This window comes from Sorex fumeus, unplaced genomic scaffold, assembly GCF_029834395.1.
Source record: "Sorex fumeus unplaced genomic scaffold, SorFum_2.1 ptg000009l, whole genome shotgun sequence".
In the NCBI taxonomy this organism is placed as follows: Eukaryota; Metazoa; Chordata; class Mammalia; order Eulipotyphla; family Soricidae; genus Sorex; species Sorex fumeus.
Window position 1 is genome coordinate 24,051,117 of NW_026606066.1, and position 21,863 is coordinate 24,072,979.

The 21,863-nt window shown below is 41.4% G+C and overlaps 1 protein-coding gene across 2 annotated transcripts in view; it reads right to left on the minus strand.

The window, feature by feature from the left end:
* TLK1 (tousled like kinase 1) overlaps window positions 1-21,497 on the minus strand; it is a 148,447-nt gene extending 126,950 nt beyond the window's left edge. For both annotated transcript variants that reach the window (XM_056110149.1, XM_056110148.1), the window contains exon 1: window positions 21,255-21,497. In XM_056110149.1, coding sequence (XP_055966124.1) covers window positions 21,255-21,393 — 139 coding nt within the window. In that variant the 5' untranslated portion in view covers window positions 21,394-21,497. The remainder of the gene's footprint in view (window positions 1-21,254) is intronic.
* Between the last annotated feature and the right edge of the window lie 366 nt (window positions 21,498-21,863).

The following is a 21,863-nucleotide window of genomic DNA, read 5'->3' on the forward strand; positions in this document are numbered from 1 at the left end:
CAGGTAAGCATCGATGAAAAACGCTGAAGGTGGCTTTCCCCAGCCAGCTCTCCATTAGACGGCAAAAGTTCTATTTACCACATGTACCAGACCAAAGTACTGGGTCCTAGCTGCTGACTAATAAGGCAGATTCTTTAATTTGGGCAGGGGTACATACCCAACATTCCTCTGGGCCATACCTGGCAACACTCGTGGGACCATATGCAGTGCCAGGATTTGGGCCATTGTAGCAAAGCAACAAGTCAGTCAAATGCAAGGTAAGTATTTTAACCTCTGTACTATTTCTCCTGCACAACACAGAGATGCTTTACTTTTAGGGGCAAGGTAACAAAAGGGGTTACAATCCTCACCCAGTGCCCTGCCCTTAGAGCCAGATACTATAAACGAGATCTGCCTCTGCCATTATTGTACTAAATAAAAGCAAAGATTCTTAGTATGGTAAGACACCATAGAACAGAAAATTCTGTATTCCACTTAAGGGAACTGACTTCATTGGGAACACACTGTGGGTTAAGTTTATTTCTAAAACCATACATACATAAAATTTAGACACTAGCAACTAAACTGGTAGATCCAAATGAGTATTGGCAACAATCAAGCTACCAAGCAGCCACAAGTTTAACAGAGAAAATTAGACAAATAGACAAGAGCCCTCCTAGAGCAAAGAACAAGTTTCAATGTCTACCAGACACTTAGCTTCTGCAGGTGCTTCACTTTAATGGAATCAAATGGTAGGGCAACTTGTACTGAGAATGTGGAGGGAAACAATAAAGCAATCAGCTAGCAATTAGTGGAGACTGACTGTTGGGTGTTACAGCAATAGAGGCAGATCAGCCAAAAAGTGAGATCAGGGAAAGAAACAAAGAGCAGTGGTCAGGGAGATCGTGCACATGCCTTTGAGAAGGCCCAGATGCTGGATTCAGCAAAGAAACCAAAGAAGCTATTACAAATACGTTCAAATAACTAAAGAAAATTGTGCTTAGAAAAATCAAAGGAAGACATTATGACAATGTCTCATCAAATAAAGACCAATGAAACTAAGAGAAAACACATACATTAAATGAACATTCTAGAGGGGAAAAAAATGTATAGTAACTGAAAAAAAAATTCACTAGAGAGGCTGAATAGTACACTGGAGTTGGCAGAAGAATCAAATTCAGTCTGGCAATACCAGAGAATAATGAGAACCTGCAATAAAAACAGTAGTGCTAATAGAGAGCAAAATCACATAATTCTCCTTAGTTCCTTAAATGATTTTATGTAGTGACCCTGTTGAACCTACAATATATAAAAATTTAATATATTTAATAATAAGAGTGTGCTGGAGTGATAGCACAGCAGGTAGGGCGTTTGCCTTGAAAAAGGGCAACCCAGCTGACCTGAGTTCAATTCCTCTGCCCCTCTCAGAGAGCCCGGCAAGCTACCAAGAGTATCTTGCCTGCAAGGCAAAGCCTGGCAAACTACCCATGACTTATTCAATACACCAAAATCAGTAACAAGTCTCACAATGTTACTGGGCCCGTTCAAGCAAATCGATGAACAGGAGGACAGTGACAGTGACAATAATAAGAGCACAAAGAAAGCAGATGGGAGAGACTACTGGAGTAAAGAAATGACAACGAATGATTAAAAAAAAGTTTTAATAGGGGGTGGAGAGATATGATGGTGTTTCCCAGACAACTCAGTTCAATCCTTGGTACCATATATGAATCCCTGAGCACTGAGCCAAGAGTAAGCTCTGAGCACTGTTGGCTATAGCTCAAACACTCCCTCAAAAAAAGGAAATGCATAAGAGTGCTCTGTAGGACTCATGTTTCTAATAATATCACTGAATTTTAGTACATATCTGAACCTTAACTAGTAAGTTAGAAGAGCAGTAAAGAGATCCAGAAGGCCAAAGGAGATATACACCTATATACATATCTAATAAAAGCATATGAAACACATTAAATGAGAATAGATAACAATGCATCAAGATACAGGCTTGAAACTCAATTTTAAAATAACAAAATTGAACTACATGCATTTTACAAAAGACATACGTTAAATCAAATATAAACAACATAAGGTCTAGAAGATGGTGTGTTCAAACCCCATTGCTGCCACATGCATCAAAATAATGAGGAAAATTCCACTGTTTGTCATCTCCAGCAACAAGGGCACAGAAGATGGTTTAGTGGCTTAAAGCACTTGCCTGGCAAGCGAGAGGCCAAGATTCAAACCCTGATATGGAAGGTGATTTTGACAGTTCTGCTGCAAGCAAGGGTCTGGAAAATGATCAGCGCGCGCACGCGCGCACACACACACACACACACACACACACACCACACACTTTACAAAAGCCTGGAAATACAAGAAATAAAGGGTGATATACACAATCAAACAATAACAGTTGGAAGAGTTCAACAATAAAATTTCACAACAATAAAAATTCAGACATATAGAAGTAGATGGAAGGTAAACAAGCACACACACACACACACACACACACACACAAGTAAAACACTACAAACCAATCAGACCTATCAGATGCATGAAATAGTGGTTTTGACCATTTGTCAACCATTTGTAGGTACCAATCTACCAGGTATAATAAGGGTTGAAAGTCACTGATTAGGGCAGCATTTCTCAACCAGGGGCAGTATGTTCATCAGGAGACTCACAGAATATTCCAAGGGGGCCACAGGTGAAAATCCTGTAAAGGGGGAAGGCCATTACACATGACTAAAGAGTCAACTAGTAGGATGGAGAGACCAGAGGAAACATGTCCAAAAGGGGACAATCAAAGGTTGAAAAACTGATTTAAAGACAATCTCATCCACCAATATAGAACACATATTCTAAAGTACACATGGAACAGTCTCAAAGACTGATCATACATTATGTCATAAAGTAAGCATCAACATATTTGAAAAAAGGGTTGAAAGCATGCAAAGTATGTTCTCTGACCACAATGGAATTAAATTAGAAATCAATTACAGAACGACATTTGGGAAATTCACAAATATATGGCAATTCATGTATTCTAAAGTGTCAATAGCTCTAAAGAATGAAAAAGAAAAACTAGAAAACACTCCCAGTCAATAAAAACAAAAACATACAGGACTGAAATCTTAGGAGAAAATCCACAATAATAAATACCTCTATTATAAAATGCATAAAGGAAAACATTTTTATGAATTTGGGATAATTCTTAAATACCCACAAAAAGAGTGGGGGAAAAGCCACAAAACGGCGGGTGGGGGTTACAATAAAAATAATCACTTATACAAAATATAACAGGTTTCTTCAAATAAATTATTTTTTGTAACGGGAACACAATGGGAAATTGAGCAAGACTTAAAGTTATTTCACAATATATGCAAAACAAAAAAAAAGGTAAACATCTTAACTCATCAAAAAAATTTAAAACTACAAAAATACTATCACCTCACAACAATTAGAATAGTCGGAATGAAGAAAACTAATAACTATAATTGTACAATTGTTGGTAAGAATGTGAAGTAACAGGCACACTGATAAGAGAAACACTTAGGACCATGGGAATGTAAACTGGTAAACAACTTCAGGAAACAGGAAACTGGCAGTATCTGCTGAAGGCAAATACATATATACCCTATAAAAACTCAGTGCTTACTGTTAAGCGTATACTAACAAATATTAATGATATGAAAAGACACGTACGTTTGTAAAGCTTTATTTAGTAATGTGGTAACTGCAAAAGAACTAGTTTTTAAATATTAGCATATCAAATGTAGTTATAAATAAATATATACTGTTTGAGGCCATTTATATCAAATTAAATGCCCAGCAGCGGCCATTTGGGCTGTCTTCCTACCCCAGTAATGTTTAATTTCTAAACAATGATAAGCAGTTACACAAATCATGGATCAGGATAGATAGTATAGGGGTAAGGTGCTTACCCTGCATGTGATGGACCCCAGTAGGATCCCTGCCACCTCACATTCCACTGAGCTGGACAAGAAGAGATCCCTAAGTGCAGGGAGCACCACTGGGTGGTGGACCAAAACAGTCCTCCCTCTCCCCCTACAAAACCAAATGCCAGTGTAAATTTACTTGTATGCACTCGTGTTATGCTTCTAGATGAAAGGTAAAGCACCATATAAAATTTTTAAATAATATCGACACAATGAATCACAGGAGAGTACTTGAACTTTAGAGGGTAGTAACTTTAAAAGACATAAACTATCAAAAAGACAAGTGGTGATACAGATCAAAAAGGTAAGACATATACCTGCCTAACAATGCCAAGATCTAATTCGGTCCCTGGCACCATACGATCCCCTAAGCACTGCAGGTATACCTTGAGTGAGCCCTCACCACTGGGTATGGCTCTGGTGGCCCCAGAATAGCCACATCTAGCACTAGGCCTAAGAAATGAAGCATCAGGTCAACATCTCTAAGTGAATAGTGCCAGTAAAGCTTTCATCCCCCAGCATTACTGCTTGTGACCTCCATTAAAAAACATTTTAACCTGCTTTTAATTTAATGAAAGTATAAAACCATATAATGGAGAAATATAAATACGTAAAAAGAAAAAAACAAGAAGGAGAAATGATTCCATCAAATACAAGAACTGACATACCCATCATTCACTGTTTTTGTTTTTGGACCACATCCAGCAATGCTCAGGGCTTATTCTTGGCCCTGCACTCAGGAATTACTCCTGGTGGTGCATGAGGAATCATATGGGATGCTGGGGATAAAACCCGGGATGGCCTCCATCATATATTCCTATGCCTGAGAGACTTTGAAAAACTGGAAATGGGAAACTGAAAAAAACTGGAAATGAAAATCAAACGATAAAAATACTGAGTTCAACTTTACAAAGCAATTGCAGCATAACAACTAAAGCAAGTAGCTACCATTTACTAGTTAAACTGGAGGAAAATGGCAATTCCCTTCTCTTTAGAGCACTTTGTTCAATACTTCAGTAATAGAAAAATAATTTCCTTACTTCTGATGTTTCCTTTAAAGAGACTTTCCTTCACAGCATTGTAAACATTGCTGTATGGTTTACAAGAGAAAAACGCATCTTAAATTTCCAGTTTCCTGTTCAGTTCCTTGGAGGACTAACTGGGTTCTAAGAGATACTCAGGTGACTAGTAACAAATCTTCTGACCTTCGACTGTAACACCTTGTGGTATCCTATACCATAGTTCTTATCATAGCTAATCTAGTTTATATCAGAAACTAAAAACTGCCCACTCTGATAAATTTAAGTGACCTGCAATAGTGTTTAAAAGTACAAATTACAGGCCAGAAAGGTTATTAGATAGGGTGCTTCCCTTGCCTGTTGCCAACCCAAGTTCAAGCACAACAAATGTTCCTCCAAGCACCACCAGAAGTGATCCCTGAGCACAGACCCAGAATGATCCCTAAGCACAAACCAGGAGTAAGCCCTGAACATGGCTAGATGTGGTCCACAAACAGAAAGTACATATTACATATTATGAAATACAATCTTCCTCATCAGACCTTGATTAAGCTTCCAAGATGCAGGAACTGTTTCTGTTTTTCCCCATGATAGGATTTAAGTTCAAAATATTTGGTCAATAGGACCAGAGCGATTAAAAAAGAAGGTGGAGTGTCTTGAATGCATCTGACCCAGGTTTGATCCCCAGAACCTTGTATGGTTCCACAAGCACTGTCAGGAGTAACCTCTGAGCACCGGCAGGTATAACCCCAAGCCCCCCAAATTTGGCAAACGAATAAGTAAACTATGCCAATAAAGTTTCTATAAGACTCAAAAGCTGACACTTCATCTCTGAGAAACAACACACTCAAAATCATAATTAGTCACTGGCAAAACAATATATTAAATAACAAAAATATTCATCCTCTTTTGTGCAGTTAAACAAATCCATTAAATGCATACAAAAGAAATCATTCAAAGGAGGAAAATGATTATATGCATAAATACCACAATACTACATTGTGAAATTAGACAATCACTATTAACTTTTGGTAAACATATCAACATGGACAGATGAGAAAATGTAAATTAAATGTTACTTTTCAATAATTCATACCAGCTGGTCTTGTGTTTCGCGGAAAAAGGAAAAATTCAATTCTATGGATATGGGGGGAACTTGGGAGGGATACGTGGGACACCGGTGGAAGGAATGGAGTTCTTCTGGTGATGGGTGTGGTATTAGAATGATATATGCATAAAAAGTGTGATTAACAGTAATTCTAAATCCATGTACCTTAACAAAAATGGCTTTAAAATAGGAAAAATTCACCAATGCGCTTACATATACAAATAAAAAGTTATACAAGAGCTCAGAAGTGACAAGAATAGACCTCTAAATCTAACTATAGGAACTAATTCCTAAACCAATGTGACAATACTTACATACCCATTGTAAATAACACAATTTTAAGCACTTAGTACATATAAAGGAATAAATACTCATTTGTACCATTTTATAATATTAATAAGAACAAGCCCACCACTCAAAATACACTGCAAGACCTTTTATAATTTTCAATGCATGTTCCTTTAAAGTCTATTTCTGTAAATTATAAAGGCTAAATGCTAATCTAAATCTAGTCAAATGTGATCAATTCTCAAACAACAGAAAATTACAAGTAGTAAAAAAATAATGAAAGAAGCAATTTAAAACATCGTTTGTAATCTGCCTCTGTCAGGCACAGCTCTGTTAGGAATCTTCAACAGGTCAGAGACAGTCCATTTAAGTCAAATATATTCTGGTTATATTAAACTTTTATCCATACAGCACTAGTACCTTATTCTTACCATTTCACACACAGAAGAAGAAAAAAAAACTTACATTTGAAAGTGCCTAAACTCAAACCAAGGTCCAACAGATACATTCTTGTAACTATTAAGCTACATTTTCTACATACAATGATGCTTCAAATATGGCACTGATATGCAAAAACTAAACACAGTGCTGTCAAGTAAGTCAGAGAAGATGACAGAAACTGGGGGACATTGTAGGGAATAAGAGCTTGCCATGTGCTGTCATTTATCAATTAGCCTTTTGGTTTTGTTGCAGTTTAAAACTGTAAGGCCGAGGAGTACAGGAGGTAAGACACTTATTTTGCATGTCTGCCACCGCAAGTCCCTTGCACCACATACAGTCCCTTGACAGCAACCAGGAGTGGACCCTTAAGGAGTGGCCCTCCTACACATACACAAAAAGAAACAAAAAACTGCTATGATAACCATTTTAAAATAGTAAAAGTGATAAATTCCCAGTTAAAAAATTATACAAGAAGGAATATGAAAAAATAGATTAGTTGTTCAGCATCAGATGTACAACCTTCTGGTTAAGTACAAGGTGTTGTGTGAGTATTCAAGTCCAGAAATTGCCAGGATAAATCGAATTTACCTGTTCAAAAAACAAATACTTGTCTTACACATTGTGGATATATGGTATACGAGTTACAGTACCTCTAACAATAATTTGGCAACATTTATTAAAAGTTCTTAAATTTTTCAGACCCCTCTCTAATGCCATGCACAGAAGACCTTGATATCATATCTGAATCCTTAAGACATAAAAGAAAACACAGGTAGAACTCTCCATGATAAAAGTTAGAGGCACTTTTAGGATGCAATACCCTTAGTTGTGCACCAAGGCCAGAGAGATAATTGATCACCAGCATCCAATATGATTTCCCGAGCTAGGGGTGGGGGTGGAGGTGGGGTCTGCACCTCAAAATAAATGATGCTCAGAATATAAAGAGACTCCACAAGTGGGTATCTATCTACCCACCATTTGCTGAACAAAAGGTTAGTATTCAAGATATATATATAGCACTGGTAGAACTTTATGACAAAAAAATTCCAACACCATAAAAAAACTGAAAGAAATGAATAGAAACTTTCTCAAAGAAGAAATACAACTAGCTAAAAGGCACAAAGAAAAGTATTCTGTATGGCTAATCATCAAATCAAATAACAATGAGATGTCACTTCACTCCAGAGAGACTGGCACACACCAAAAAGAATAGCAACCAGTGTTGGCATGAATGGCATGGGAGATGAGGAAGGGGCCCCCACTCATGCTGGTCAGGAATGTCAACTGATTCAGCCATTTTGGAAAACAATGTGATCATTTCTCAAAAAACTAGGAATTCCACTTCCATAAGACCCATCAATTTCACTCTTAGGAATATTCCTCAAGGACCCAGAAGCAAAATGCAGAAAAGACATCTGCATTCCTATTTTCATCCAGCATTATTCAAAATAGTCAAAATCTGTTAACAACCCAAATGTCCAAGAACCAATGACAGGATAAAGAAATATAGAACATACACACAATGGAATACTACTTGCTTATAAGAAAAGATGAGGCCATACAATTAACTGCAACATGGATGGATCTGAAGAGTATCCCGCCAAGTAAAGTTAATCAGAGGGAGAGGGAGAGGCACAGAATAATCTCTCTCACATGCTGGATATAAAGAAACATAGTAGGGAATAACAAATGCCCAAACACAATTTTAAAAATGAGCAAGAAAACTGGTTTCTGGTAGGAAAATTGTCATGGGGGTTGGGGCTATAGGACAGGGAAAGGTATAATATGACACTGGTGGAGGTAAGTGGTCACTGGTGAAAGAACTGGTGTTGGATTATATGCCTGAAACGCAATCATGAATAATTTTGTAACTTTGAAGTTAGCATGATTCAATATAGAAGGTCTTAAATTTTTTCCCTCTTCCCTCTCCCTCTATTATTTTTGGCTGCATATCACAGGGTCACACACCTAGTTGTGGAGTCAAGGATCACAATGACAAACCCAAGGAATCACTAGATGGCAAAAGATCACAATGACAAACCCAAGGAATCACTAGATGGCAAAGTAGGGTGGTGTCCAGAATCAAATTCAACACCTTAATGCAGATACTGTACCACTGAGTCACCTTCCTGGAACCCTTAAACTGCTTTGTACTTTTTGCCTTGATGATTCCATCATGGGGGGGGGGCGGGGGGAGAGGGGGGAATAGGGAAGAAGGAAAAAACTAAAATAAAGAAACTAGAAAATCACATATCATATTACAGTTGTTCTTGGTTCATTATAATCCTTTCTCCTCAGGAAAACTAGAGTTTGCCTTACTGGAGTGATCTTCACATCTGTGTCATTGTAAGTTCCCCAATTCATCATGTCCACAATAATAGTGGCCACCTTGCCATGGCTTCATTTCCCAGGTCCCAATGATTGGTTAAGTAATTGACAATTAAGAGTATATTAATTAGCATTAACCAAGAACAAGCATAGATATCAGGAAAGAGAGGCTACCTTTAAATGCAGTATGAAGGTGACAGGTATATAACAGGGGTTTCAAACCAAGAGCCTAAAAAAAAAAAAACCCAAAATGTAGAGCAAAAGCCACTGACACTACTTGAGATCTTGGATCTAAGCTGTTTTTGGAAGTCATTTCATACTCCTCCACAAATACAAACTGAAGATATGTGCAGAAACAAACTCCTTTTCCAGCTTAATAAAGTTTTTTGCACTTTTATCACAAACTAAAAGAAAAAGATCTACCTAATAAAGATTAATTAAATTATAGCACATCTATTTAATGGAATAAATTCACAGAATAGTGTAACTGTTACTAGCGTGCACTTAGGAACCCAGTCTGAATCCTGGCTACTGTTTTCTATATTTCCTTAAGTATGTTAATATCTGTCTCAATTTCTTCATCTGTAAATAAATATCACAGTACCAAGTCCAAATAATTATCAGAAGGCAATATTTGAGGAGTCTCTATAGGGCCTTCCATTAATCTGTATTTTATTTATTTTGGTTTGTGTACCACACCCTGCTATGCTCAGGGACAAGTGGGTTGACTGTGCAAGGTAAGTACTGCACCCACTGTATTCTCTCTGCAGCCCTATATTCTTTAAAAAAAAAAAAAAAAGGCTGGAGCGATAGACCAGCGGGTAGGGCATTTGCACGCGGCCAACCCGGGTTCGGTTCCCAGCATCCCGTATGGTCCCCCGAGCACTCCCAGGAGTAATTCCTGAATGCAGAGCCAGGAGTAACTGCCGGTTATGACCCACAAAAATAATTTATAAATAAAATAAATAAAGGCCCTCCCGTTGATCATCGATTTGCTCCAGCGGGCCCAGTAACGTCTCCATTGGAGACTTTGTTGTTACTGTGTCTGGCATATCTCGGTAGCTTGCCGGGCTCTCAGAGAGGGGCGGAGGAATCGAACTCGGGTCGGCCATGTTGGCCGCGTGTAAGGCGAACGCCCTACCCGCTGTGCTATCGCTCCAGCCCACATAAGGTAAAGGTAAAGGTAAAGGCCCTCCCGTTGATCGTCGATTTGCTCGAGCGGGCCCAGTAACGTCTCCATTGGAGACTTTGTTGTTACTGTGTCTGGCATATCGAATACTCTCGGTAGCTTGCCGGGCTCTCCGAGAGGGGCGGAGGAATCGAACTCGGGGCGGCCATGTTGGCTGCGTGCAAGGCAGACGCCCTACCCGCTGTGCTATCGCTCCAGCCTTTTTATAATTTTAAAAAAAAAAAACGCGATTCCCCAACCTCAAGCACAGAACAAGGAACAGCCCCAAGTATGGGCAGATGTGGTCCAAATCTCTAACCCTCTGAAATAAAACATATATTGGTTCATATTAGGCAAATCACTTCTCTGTGCTTAGTTTCCCCATCTATAAATGAACAATACTAAATGTGTACGAGCAATAAAATTTAGCTGATACTGTTAACCCTATACACATTACTCTCTAAGATATTTGCTTGCTTGGAAATATTAAAATGAGCATATCCTGGATCTTAAATATATGCTTATTAATATATATAAATCATGTCATTTTTTATTATTATTTTTAGTGAAACACCATGAGGTACAGTTGTAGATTTACAATTTTTTTGTGCTTGGGTTTCGATTATACAATGAGCAAATACCCATCCCTCCACCAGTGCCCATTTTCCACCACCATGGATAATATCCCTCCCACCTCCATCCCTCCCATCTCACCCTGCCTCTGTGGCAGGGCAATCCCCTGTGTTCTCTCTCCTTTTGGGTGTTGTGGTCTGCAAAAGAGGCTTTGAGTGGCAAACAAAATCATGTCATTTTTAAGAAAACTTAAGTTAATAAAAAAATGTTACTTTTGCTGATGCCAATATGCAATGAGACAATAAAAATGAATGTTGAATTCAAAACCTTCCTATCTTACAGACAATATAAATAAATAATAATAATAAGGGTCAGGGAAATGGCTCAATGGGATGAAGAGCGTCCTTTGCAAGTGAAAGGCATGGGTACAATTCCTAAAGCTATAAGGGTCCCCACAAGCTACAGGAGTAGCCCCTGAGCACTGCTTAAGTGTGACAAAAAAACAATGACAAAAACACAAAAGAAACTATAGATAGAAGTAGCCTAACGGCAAGTGACATAAAATAGCTCCAAGAGGAACTAAGAAATAGAGGCACCTAACTCAGAGGAGCAAACATTTCAACACCAACTTCTGAGGTGCAATTACATAATTACATCAGGTCATTAAATCACCCTACTATTATTTAGCTGATTTAACATATATATTTTTAACGTAAGAGTTTTAGAAAGTAGATCACTGGGGATGGAGCAGTAGTGTAGTGGTGCTTGCCTTGCAGGCAGCAGACCCAGGCTTGATTCCTGGCTTCCCATACGGTCCCCTAAACACCGCCAGGAGTGATCCCTAAGCAAAAACAAGATCTGGAATGGCATGCACATGGATGATGCAGGTTCAACTCCCAGCATCACCACAAGTGATCCCTGAGCAGAACCAGAAGTTAAGCTCTGAGCACAGCTGGGTGTGGCCCCCAAAAAACAGAAGGAAAAAAAAAAGTAAGTAAGATCACCTCTTTACACCACTCACCATGCTCATAATTAAACTTTTGATAATAATAAAGATAATTATCTTCTCTTTGAACTGAAAGAAATTTGAAAAGGTCACAGTGCTTCTTGAAAAGGTATCTTACTAATAAACGCTACAAACTTTCCTCTGTAAATTATATTAGGGCTGTAAAAAATTGGTACTTTTGAGCTAAAAGTGACTCATTTTTACAGAAGAACACACACAAACACACACACACACACGCCAATGGAAAAAAAGCACTGAGAGTCAGAAATCTGAATTTATGTCCCAACTCTTTTATAGTAAAAAAAAAAACTAGAGTTTGTACTAAATTTCTTCTAAAAAAGTCCCTTTCAGCTCTTTAATTTTCATTTTATGAAAGTGAAGCAGAGAAATAAGCAACTTATCTAAGGTCACACAACCAATTAATGGCAAAGGAGAAAGTACAGTTGGATTCCACCTACAATCAATGCAATTTCCCATCGTACCATACTGCAACTCCTATTTGGTAACACTACTCCTCAATGGAAAATTGTTAACAAGCATGAAGGATTTTAGACACTAATCCTATGGCTAGTCTATAGAAATTAACTTTTCACATCAAATGGAACAAATAGATGAATTATCAAGCCATATATAGGTCACCGCACTTACTAAACTGACCTCATTAAAGATAAAGAGAAATTACGCTTAACTTCCCACTACCACTTAAAATCTAACCCTTCAATCCAATTAACAAGACATTATGTTACAAATAAAATTAAAATGAACTATCATTGAATGATTAAAAAAACAAGACCAGATTAAATGCATTACTTCTGGAATGGTATAAACAAATATAAATAAAAGACGATGTAGACTGTTAATAGTTTCTCTTTCAAAATTGGGAATAAGCCCTCACAGCATTCTAAAATTTTGTGTCCAATTATACAACTCCACTAACTGTACCATAACCAGCATCTGATTCCCTAAAATGTTTTCAAAGATTATTATATTTCACAAAGAATTTAACAAGATTTCAAGAAGGCTGACTGTGCTGATTCCAGAACATACAGGAAATCCTCAGAAGAAAAGCACAATAAAAATGCAAAATAGCAATAAATTCAACAATAGTTTCATACTGATGACTTACAAGAACATTAAAAAACGTTCATGGATATGTACGTTCCATTTAACTCTCTATTTAGGAATTTTCAAAGAATCGCAGAATGTTTACATTTTTAAGTTGGATGAAACTAAAGTCACTTAGTCCAATAGCACCCAAAATCAAAAAATTAATCTTCTTCCATCCCTCATGATCCTGCAGTCTGCTTTAAATTTGTATGAGTAAAAATTTCAAAAGGCAGCTTTTCCATTGTTGGACTAGTCCAGTTGCTACATTTTTTGGGGGGGAGGGCACACCCAGCACTTCTGGGGAACCATGCAGTGCTGGGGATGCAATCCAGGGATCCCACATGCAAAACATTCACTCTAACCCTCTGATTATCTCCCTAGCCTAGTTCTTATGTTTTTGACAAAATTAAAAAGGAAAATGAATCCATTCTATGCCTTCCTAACCTCACCCAATAGTTTTCCTTCTAAAATAGCAGAATAAAACTATTCTATTTGTTTTCAAAATAGAGATTTCTCTGCTACTTTAAGTAGGAAAAGTTTCTATGAATCCTTCTTGCATAAGCCAAGATGGTATAATGTTAGTAAGTTTTTTATCTTTTGTCATAAAAGTAAAAATCCTCTATGGATTTCTTTCCATTTAACAAAAACACATACTAATTTAAGTCTTCGGTACATACAAAGTAGAATAAGGCAAACTTTCCAAAGCAAAAGTAGGGGCTAGAGCGATAGCACAGCCGGTAGGGTGTTTGCCTTGCACGTGGCTGACCCAGCTTCGATTCCCAGCATCCCATATGGTCCCCCAAGCACTGCCAGGAGTAATTCCTGAGTGCATGAGCCAGGAATGAGCCAGGAGTAATCCCTGTGCATCGCTAGGCATGACCCAAAAAGCAAGAAAAAAAAAAATGAAATTTGTATTTTTGAGAATAGAGCTCAAAGGGCTGAGAGCATGCTACGTATATAGGAGGTCCAGGTTAGATCCCCCAGCACTACATGGATGGACTCATGAGCACAGTAGGGAGGAAGCCCAAGCACTGAGCAGTAAAGTTGAGTATCGCCCAATCAAAAAGAAATCTACCACTTATTAAAGAAAACATAGAAGTTCTAAAAAGTTTATTATATAGCCTTATTTTCTAACTACATGTCTATGAGAAACTAGGTACTGTTCACTTCTGTCAAACAACAAAGGTGGATAAAAAGGTCTTCCTTCTGGTAAGAAAAAAATAAGTGATTTGTAAAAATAAAAAGCAATGTCACAAGGGGCTGGAACGATAGAACAGCGGGTAGGGTGTTTACCTTGCACGTAGCCAACATGACTGACCCGGGTTCAATTCCCAGCATCCCATATGGTCCCCCAAGTACCGCCAGGAGTAATTCCTGAGTGCATGAGCCGGGAGTAACACCTGAGCATCGCCGGGTGTGACCCAAAAAGCAAAAAAAAAAAAGCAATATCACAAGTCTTACTAAATTTTAGAACATATTCATTAAAATAATTAATAATTTAACATGTAACCAACTTATTTATGTATTTTTGAAATGCTCTAATTGAGAGTCTATGTGTGTATATGATATATCCCACATGAACAAAAATCTTTGAGGTCTCCAATAATTTTTAAGAGATAAAAGGAGTCCCAAGACCCACAAAGACTAAAAGTATAGTCTATATATATATTTCTCAGAGATAGAATTTTGTTCTCAGTTTCTTTATTTTCTAATAAGTAAATGTGCCTTTGCAAAGAAGGCACCTACCATAAAGGATCTCTTCAAAAACTGAAACCTTCATGAGGGGATTCGGAGGGATAGGCATACCCCACAGTGCTCTCGGTCCTATGTTCAGCGGTCACACCTGGTGTTACCTCGGGGAATCATAGGCAGTGTGGAGATTAAACTGGGTGCCAAGATTCAATTGGCAAGCACCTAATCCTTACCTTCTTACCTTCTGTTACCTTTCCAGTACAAAATTTCTAATCTTCAAGAAATTAAAAAGCCATGCTTTAAGTTATTACTTCATCATGTGGAGCCCAAAATTATGTCTTCTATCTAGAAAATAAAGTTTTTAAATGTGGAAACAGAGTACAATTTAATTGTACAGTGATAACTTTTTTTTTTCTCACTAACCTACTTTCACTACACAAAAGTAAAGCTAATTATTTATAACTGGTAAGATGGATCTGAAAAGAAAACCCATGTCTTCCATGTAATCATTAGACTCTTACCAATTATCAATTCAAAAGCATCACCTACTGATACAGAAAAACAAAACAAAACAAACACACACACCACTGTTTAAAGCCAATAAGACATTAGATTCTACCCTCATCTACTGTTGGTGGGAATGTTGTGTGGATCAACCTCTCTAAAATATGAGATCTCTCCAAACTATAGGAATAGAATTCCTAGACAACCAGTCGTACCACTTCTTGGTACCTGTTCTCGAAAAGAATATATACACACCAACGCTCATCACAACAGTTGGTACAATAGCCAAGACATAGAAAGAACCCAAATGCCCAACTACAGATCAGCGGATCAAAATGTTGTGGCATATATAATGGAATACTGTCACTGTCCTCCCGTTGTTCATCGATTTGCTCGAGCGGGCCCAGTAACGTCTCCATTGGAGACTTTGTTGTTACTGTGTTTGGCATATCGAATACATCACGGGTAGCTTGCCAGGCTCTGCCATGCGGGCAAGATACTCTGGGTAGCTTGCCGGGCTCTCCGAGAGGGGCAGAGAAATCAAACTCGGGTCGGCTATGTTGGCTGCGTGCAAGGCAAACGCCCTACCACTGTGCTATCGCTCCAGCCCAATGGAATACTATGCAGCTTTAGAAAAGAACAAAATCACACAATTTGCTGTGACATGGATGAAACTAAGAGGATATCATGCTGAGTGAAGTTAGATGGAAAGGGATAGATACAGAATGATGTCCCTCAAGGTGGCAACAAAGGGCCAAAGGAAACAAGATGAGAAAATTGATACACACAACTGAGTCTGTTTCGAGGAAGGGGGGCTTGAAAGGGAGGAGCATTAGGGTCTATGAGGGAGAAAGGTTAGGTTGCTGGTGATGGATATGGTGTTGGAACGGGTATGTACATAGGAAGTCATCATTAACAATATTATAAATCACAGAACCTCCATTTCTGAACATTCTTTAAAAAAAAGAACAGGTTCCTAGATCTCAACAAAGTAAAACTTTTATTTGAAATGTTACTTATTCTCATCTCTTAATGGCACAATCATTAGTAGAAAAAATGTAATAGAAATTCAGTGGGAAAGAACAGGAAACCTAAGTCACACTGCTCAGCAACTCTCTGAGAACAAGACTGTTCTCAAAGAGGAAACAAGACGAAAGGCCAATAGAACCAAGTCTATGGAGAGGGAAAGAAATTACCTAGAAGTGGTTGTGGCACACTGGTGGTAGAGGTGGTGTGGTAACACCGTATATTTAAGTAAGCCTAAAATATTAATACTAATACTACAGTGAATTATTTTACCACAATAAAAAAATCATTCAGGAGCTACCAAGCTCTGTGTAGAGGATGCTCGGGCTATATCCCTAGCATTACGTGGTTCCATGTGCACTGCCAGGTGTGTCCCCCAAATTATACCCATTTTATTATTTTTAAAAAATAAAGGGGTGGGGAACCAGAGAGATCATGGTGAGTAGGAAGGGGATTTTATTTTTTTATTATATTTTTTTTATTAGTGAAACACCATGAGGTACAGTTGTAGACTTACAAACTTTCGCGCTTGGGTTTCAGTTATACAATGATCGAGTACCCATCCCTCCACCAGTGCCCATTCTCTATCACCAATGATCTTAGTAGCCCGCCCACCCCCACACCACATCCCCCCTCCCCCTGTGGCAGGGCATTCCCTTTCGCTCACTCTTTCGGGAAGGGAATTTTAAATCTCTTGCCTTGCATGTAGTAACACTAGTGAGACCCCCTGCACTGCATTCTGCACCACATACAGTCTCCTGAGCACTGCCAGGAGTGATCCCGGAGCACAGAGTCAGAAAGAAGCCCTAATCACAGCCAGATGTGAACCCAAACCTCCCCCAAAACAAACAACCCTCACCAAGCTAAGGATGTAGTTTTGGTGAAGAGCACATGGCTCACATGAATGAAGCTCTGAGTTCAATCTCACTGACATACATATATCCACATATAATTATAATCTGACATTACTAGTTCAAAATGGTGGGAGGACAGTGGTGGGGGTTTGGACCAACACTTTGCGGTGCTCAGGACTTATTCCTGATGGTCCTCAGGGGATCATATGTGGTGCTGGGATTCATCTGTTGTTGAGTACATTTTCCTAAAACTGTTTGTTCTCTTTGAACATGGATTCAAATTACTTTAATAGTAATTTTTCTTGGGTCCAGACCAATAGCACAGCAGGCAGGGTGTTTGCCTTGCACGCAGCCAACCCGGGTTCAATTCCCGGCACCCCGTATGGTCCCCCCAAGCATCGCCAGGCTCTGAGTGCAGAGCCAGGAGTAACCCCTGAGCATCGCTGAGTGTGACCCCCCCCCAAAAAAGTAATGTTTCTTGCAAGCAGTCACCAGAAATGCTAAATCCTCTCAATTTACACAATATACTAATACCAATGTACGTATGAAAAAAGGTTCAAACCACCTGTTAAAAAATGGGAATCCAATCAATAGAGAACATTTTCATGTTGGTACCTGGGCTTTCTATGTACAATTTGATGCTAGCATTAACTTCAAGACGAACTTAAAACCAGAGAGTAAGATTAGCCCAGTTGTCACTGTTCACAATAGCTAGAATCTGGAAAAAACCCAAGTGCCCAAGAACAGATGACTGGTTAAAGACGCTTTGGTACATCTACACAATGGAATACTATGTAGCTGTCAGAAAGGATGAAGTCATGAAATTTACATACAAGTGGTACTACATGGGAAGTATCATGCTAAGTGAAATGAGTCAGAAACAGAGGAATAGACATAGAAAGATTGCATTCATCTAAGGAACATAAAGTAACAAAATAGGAGACTAACACCCAAGAATAGCCGAGATAAGTACCAGGAGGATTACTCCATGGCTTTGAGGACAGCCGCACACGCTAGGGGAAAAGGCAGTTCAGATAGAGAAGGGAGCACCAAATAAAGGGTGTTGGGAGGTTCCTCTCAGGATGGGAAATGCGTGATGAGAGTAGACTATAGTCCGAACAAGATTGCCACTCAATGTCTCTTTTGCAAACCACAGCACTCAAAAGGAGAGAGATAACAAAAGGGAATGCCCTGCCACAGTGGTAGGGTGGGATGGGGGGAAGAGGGGTGGGAGGGATACTGGGACTGGTGGTGGTGAATGGGCACTGGTGGACGGATGGGTATTCGATCATCGTATAACTGAAACCCAAGCACAAAAATTTGTAAGTCTACAACTGTATCTCATGGTGTTTCACTAATAAAAATTTAAGGGGAAAAAAAAAAGTTTAGCCCAGTTGTAACTCATACACTGGTTAGTCTAAAAAAAAATTACCACCTGATCATATGTGTGTAGTGTAACTGACACAATCATATCCTATTATTTAGTTAACAAATACTAGTTAGCTATACAACAATCTAGTATAGGGCTATGAAAACAACCCAGAGTACATGCTTTACATTCAGGAGATGATGTTCAATCCCTGGAATCATTCGGTCTTCCCCAACCCCAACAGCACTTCAATATGCCCAACAATGGGTAAATTGGGCATACCTGAACTACAGGTATGCCCAATACCCAAAACCCAATAAATACTGTGATCTTAACTCACAGGAAAATTCTGATTATTTGTAAATTCACGTTAAAGTATTCTAACCTCTAAAATTTATTTGGTTTGTGGTCCACACCCATGGGTGCTCAGGGGTTACTCTTGGCTTTGCACTCTGGAATCACTTCTGGAGAAGCTGGGTGCATGGAGGGGTGTGGAGCAAAGGGGATGCCAAGGATCAAATCTGTCGGCTCCGCTTCTTCAAGGACTACCTGCTGTACTATCTCCCTGGTCCAAGCCTCTCAAATTTAAAATATCAGGTTAGAAATGTTACAATAAAATTCCAACTTCTCTATTAAATTTTTTCAACATCAGGAAAAGTGCAGAATAGTATTTTTTTTAACAGAGTTGAAATAACTTGAGAACTCAAAATGCAGACTTTGCAGCCCCCAAACTGTTAATACCCATAATATGGTAGTGGATGAGCAATTCACCTGTTCTCAGTATCTACTATAGAACTTGGTTCATAGAAATGACTCCATAAATATTTGAAAGATGAATGAACGATAAAAAAGATCGATTAACCTCAAAAAATTACAAAATAAGTCCCAAGATCATTCATTCATTAAAACTTCATTATCATCATTAATCATCTTAATGAAATTAGAGGAAAGTAAAAGCTTGCTCAAAGCAACAATACTCTATTTACAAAATATTTTTTAAAACATTCATCTATAAATAGTCAACCGCAAAATATGACTAGATGTACAAAATTTGAACAAGAAATAAACTTTTATCTCTTAATAATCAGAGCTCAGTGTTGGGGTGAAACGAAAAAGGGAAAATGTCTGTCAACGTATTGAGCATGTCTTAATGGATGCCATAAATCAAACCTTTCCATGAATTTTCTGGAGCAGATTCATGCCAATCTTTGAGCCTATTGTCACTTTCACACATGCTCACAGGAACAAAATGACAAAGAATGCTGTGCCAGAACCACAGGATCCAGGGCACAAAACACTTGATTAGCAATTGTCAAGGCTCTGAGTACTTCACATGAACAGGTATTTTCAAAATAAATGAAAATTACCGATACCTACATAAATCATAGAACCAAGGATTCAGCAGACTACTGGACTTCCAGATTTCTTTCCCCCCCCCCCCCCCCCCGGCCGTGACTATCATCTCCTTCTGTGACACAATTGGGAATGAAACTCCCCGTTTACCCATTGCTAAAGAACACCGCTAAACGTTTCCCAGACAAAAGAGCGTTCGTTTTTCAACGCGATACCGGACGCATGCATTCTTCCCCCAGCAAACGTGTGTGTGTGCTCTCAAATCTCATTTTCCGCCGTACCCTCCAAGTTTAAAATACAGCAAGTTGAAATTTCCGTCAAAAGCACTCCGCTGCCTGACTAGCTGGGTAACTGCTACATCTGGTGGCAGCACACTAGCATGCCAGACGCCAGCAAACTTAGAAAACAATTGTAACCGAGCCGGTGCGTGCCCGGCCAGATCCTTTTGCGCAGGAGCTGCCCGCAACCCCCCATCCGCATCCCCATCCCCATCCCCACCCCCACCCCCCACCCCACGACCCTGCCGGAGAGCAAGAAACAGAAGCCCGACTCGCCACGAGGGAGCGGAGGAAGATTCACGCCCCGAGCCCGCCCGAGGTGATGGCGAAGGAGAGAAAGTTGCCAGCATCTGGAGGGGGCGGTCTCAGAAGCCTGCCCACGAGTCAGTGGGGTCGCCGAAGCGGCCCCGAGCGGCCAAGCCGGGGATTCGAGTGGGGCTTTGATCATTTCTGCGGCTCTCCCACTGCTTCCTCCCCCCTCCCCGTACCACCACCACCGCGCGCGCACATACACACACACACACACACACACGCACACACGCACGCCAAGGGCAGGGACCCCCCCTCCCCCCCCCCGCCGCGCGCGAGTCGGGGAGGGGCGAGAGCGGGGGGGGGGGGGTGGGGGGGACACACACAACCCTCCGGGTCCGGGAGGCCGGGCGGGCGGCGCAGGGACCGCCTCCAGGGGAGGAGTAGGGGAGGGAAGGGGAGGGGGCTACGAGGATGAAAGCCGCAGCCCAGGGAAAAAAAAAAAGCCACCGGAGACCCGAGGCCAGGAGGTTAAGAGCACTGAGTGTACGAGCAAATGGAGCAGAAAGGGGCGCGCGGCCGGGCGGAGGCTTCCCACCCGCGCCGCACCGGCTCGCGGGGCAGCCCCGGCGGCTCCGCGCGCCTCGCCCCGTCCCCACCCGCGCGCGCACACCCCTGCCTGGGTCCGTCTCCCACCGCCACCACCACCAGCCCCCCCTCCCCACGCACCCCCACGCCCCCAGCCCCCCGCCAGCCACCACCCACACAGCCAGCCAGCGGCAGGACCTCCCGGGAGCCCGGCGGCCTCGCGGCGCCCCCACGCCACCCCCCCACCCCCCCCCCCACACACACACCTCGGGGTCGAAGAGCCCGGGGTGGGGGAAACCGCCGCGGCGCGGACGGGCGGGCGCGAGGGCGCGAGGGAGCGAGGGAGCGAGCGCGACGGCGCTTACCTTCCCTGGGCCTCCCGGATGGCGGCGTGTGATTCAGCAGGGACCTGGCCGCCGCCGCCGAACCCGGGGTTGGAGACGTGGAGAGCTGGGACCAAGATGGCGGCCCCTCCAAACTTCCACTGCTACTTTGGACACTCATCAAGCTACTTTCTGGGAACCCGACTCCCCCCCTGCGACGACGGCGGCGGCGGCGGCGGCGGCGGCGGCGGCAACGGCAACGGCACCGGCACCCGCCTCCGTCATGGCGGGGGCCGCGCTGAGGGCGAAGCGGAGGAGAGAGCGCGAGGGCAGAGGGAGGGGAAGAGTCAAGGGGATGGGGGAGGAAACCGAGCCGAGGGGAGGTGCGGAGGGGAGAGGTGAAGGCAGGCGAGGGGCCGGGGGGGAGGGAGAGGGGGCCCAGCGAGGGCGCGGGCGGGCGCGCCGGAGCTGAGGCGGCCGACGAGGCGTCGAGGGGGCGCCCGCCGGAGCCGGGGCGCGGGCGGAGCGCGGGCTGCGCCGGCCGAGGAGACTTCCGCGGGCGGAACCTGCCGGCACCTCTGCAGTGCGTCTGCCCCCGGCGTCGCCCGGGTGGCGGCGGCGGCGGCGGCGGCGGCTGCGGGCGGTGGGTGG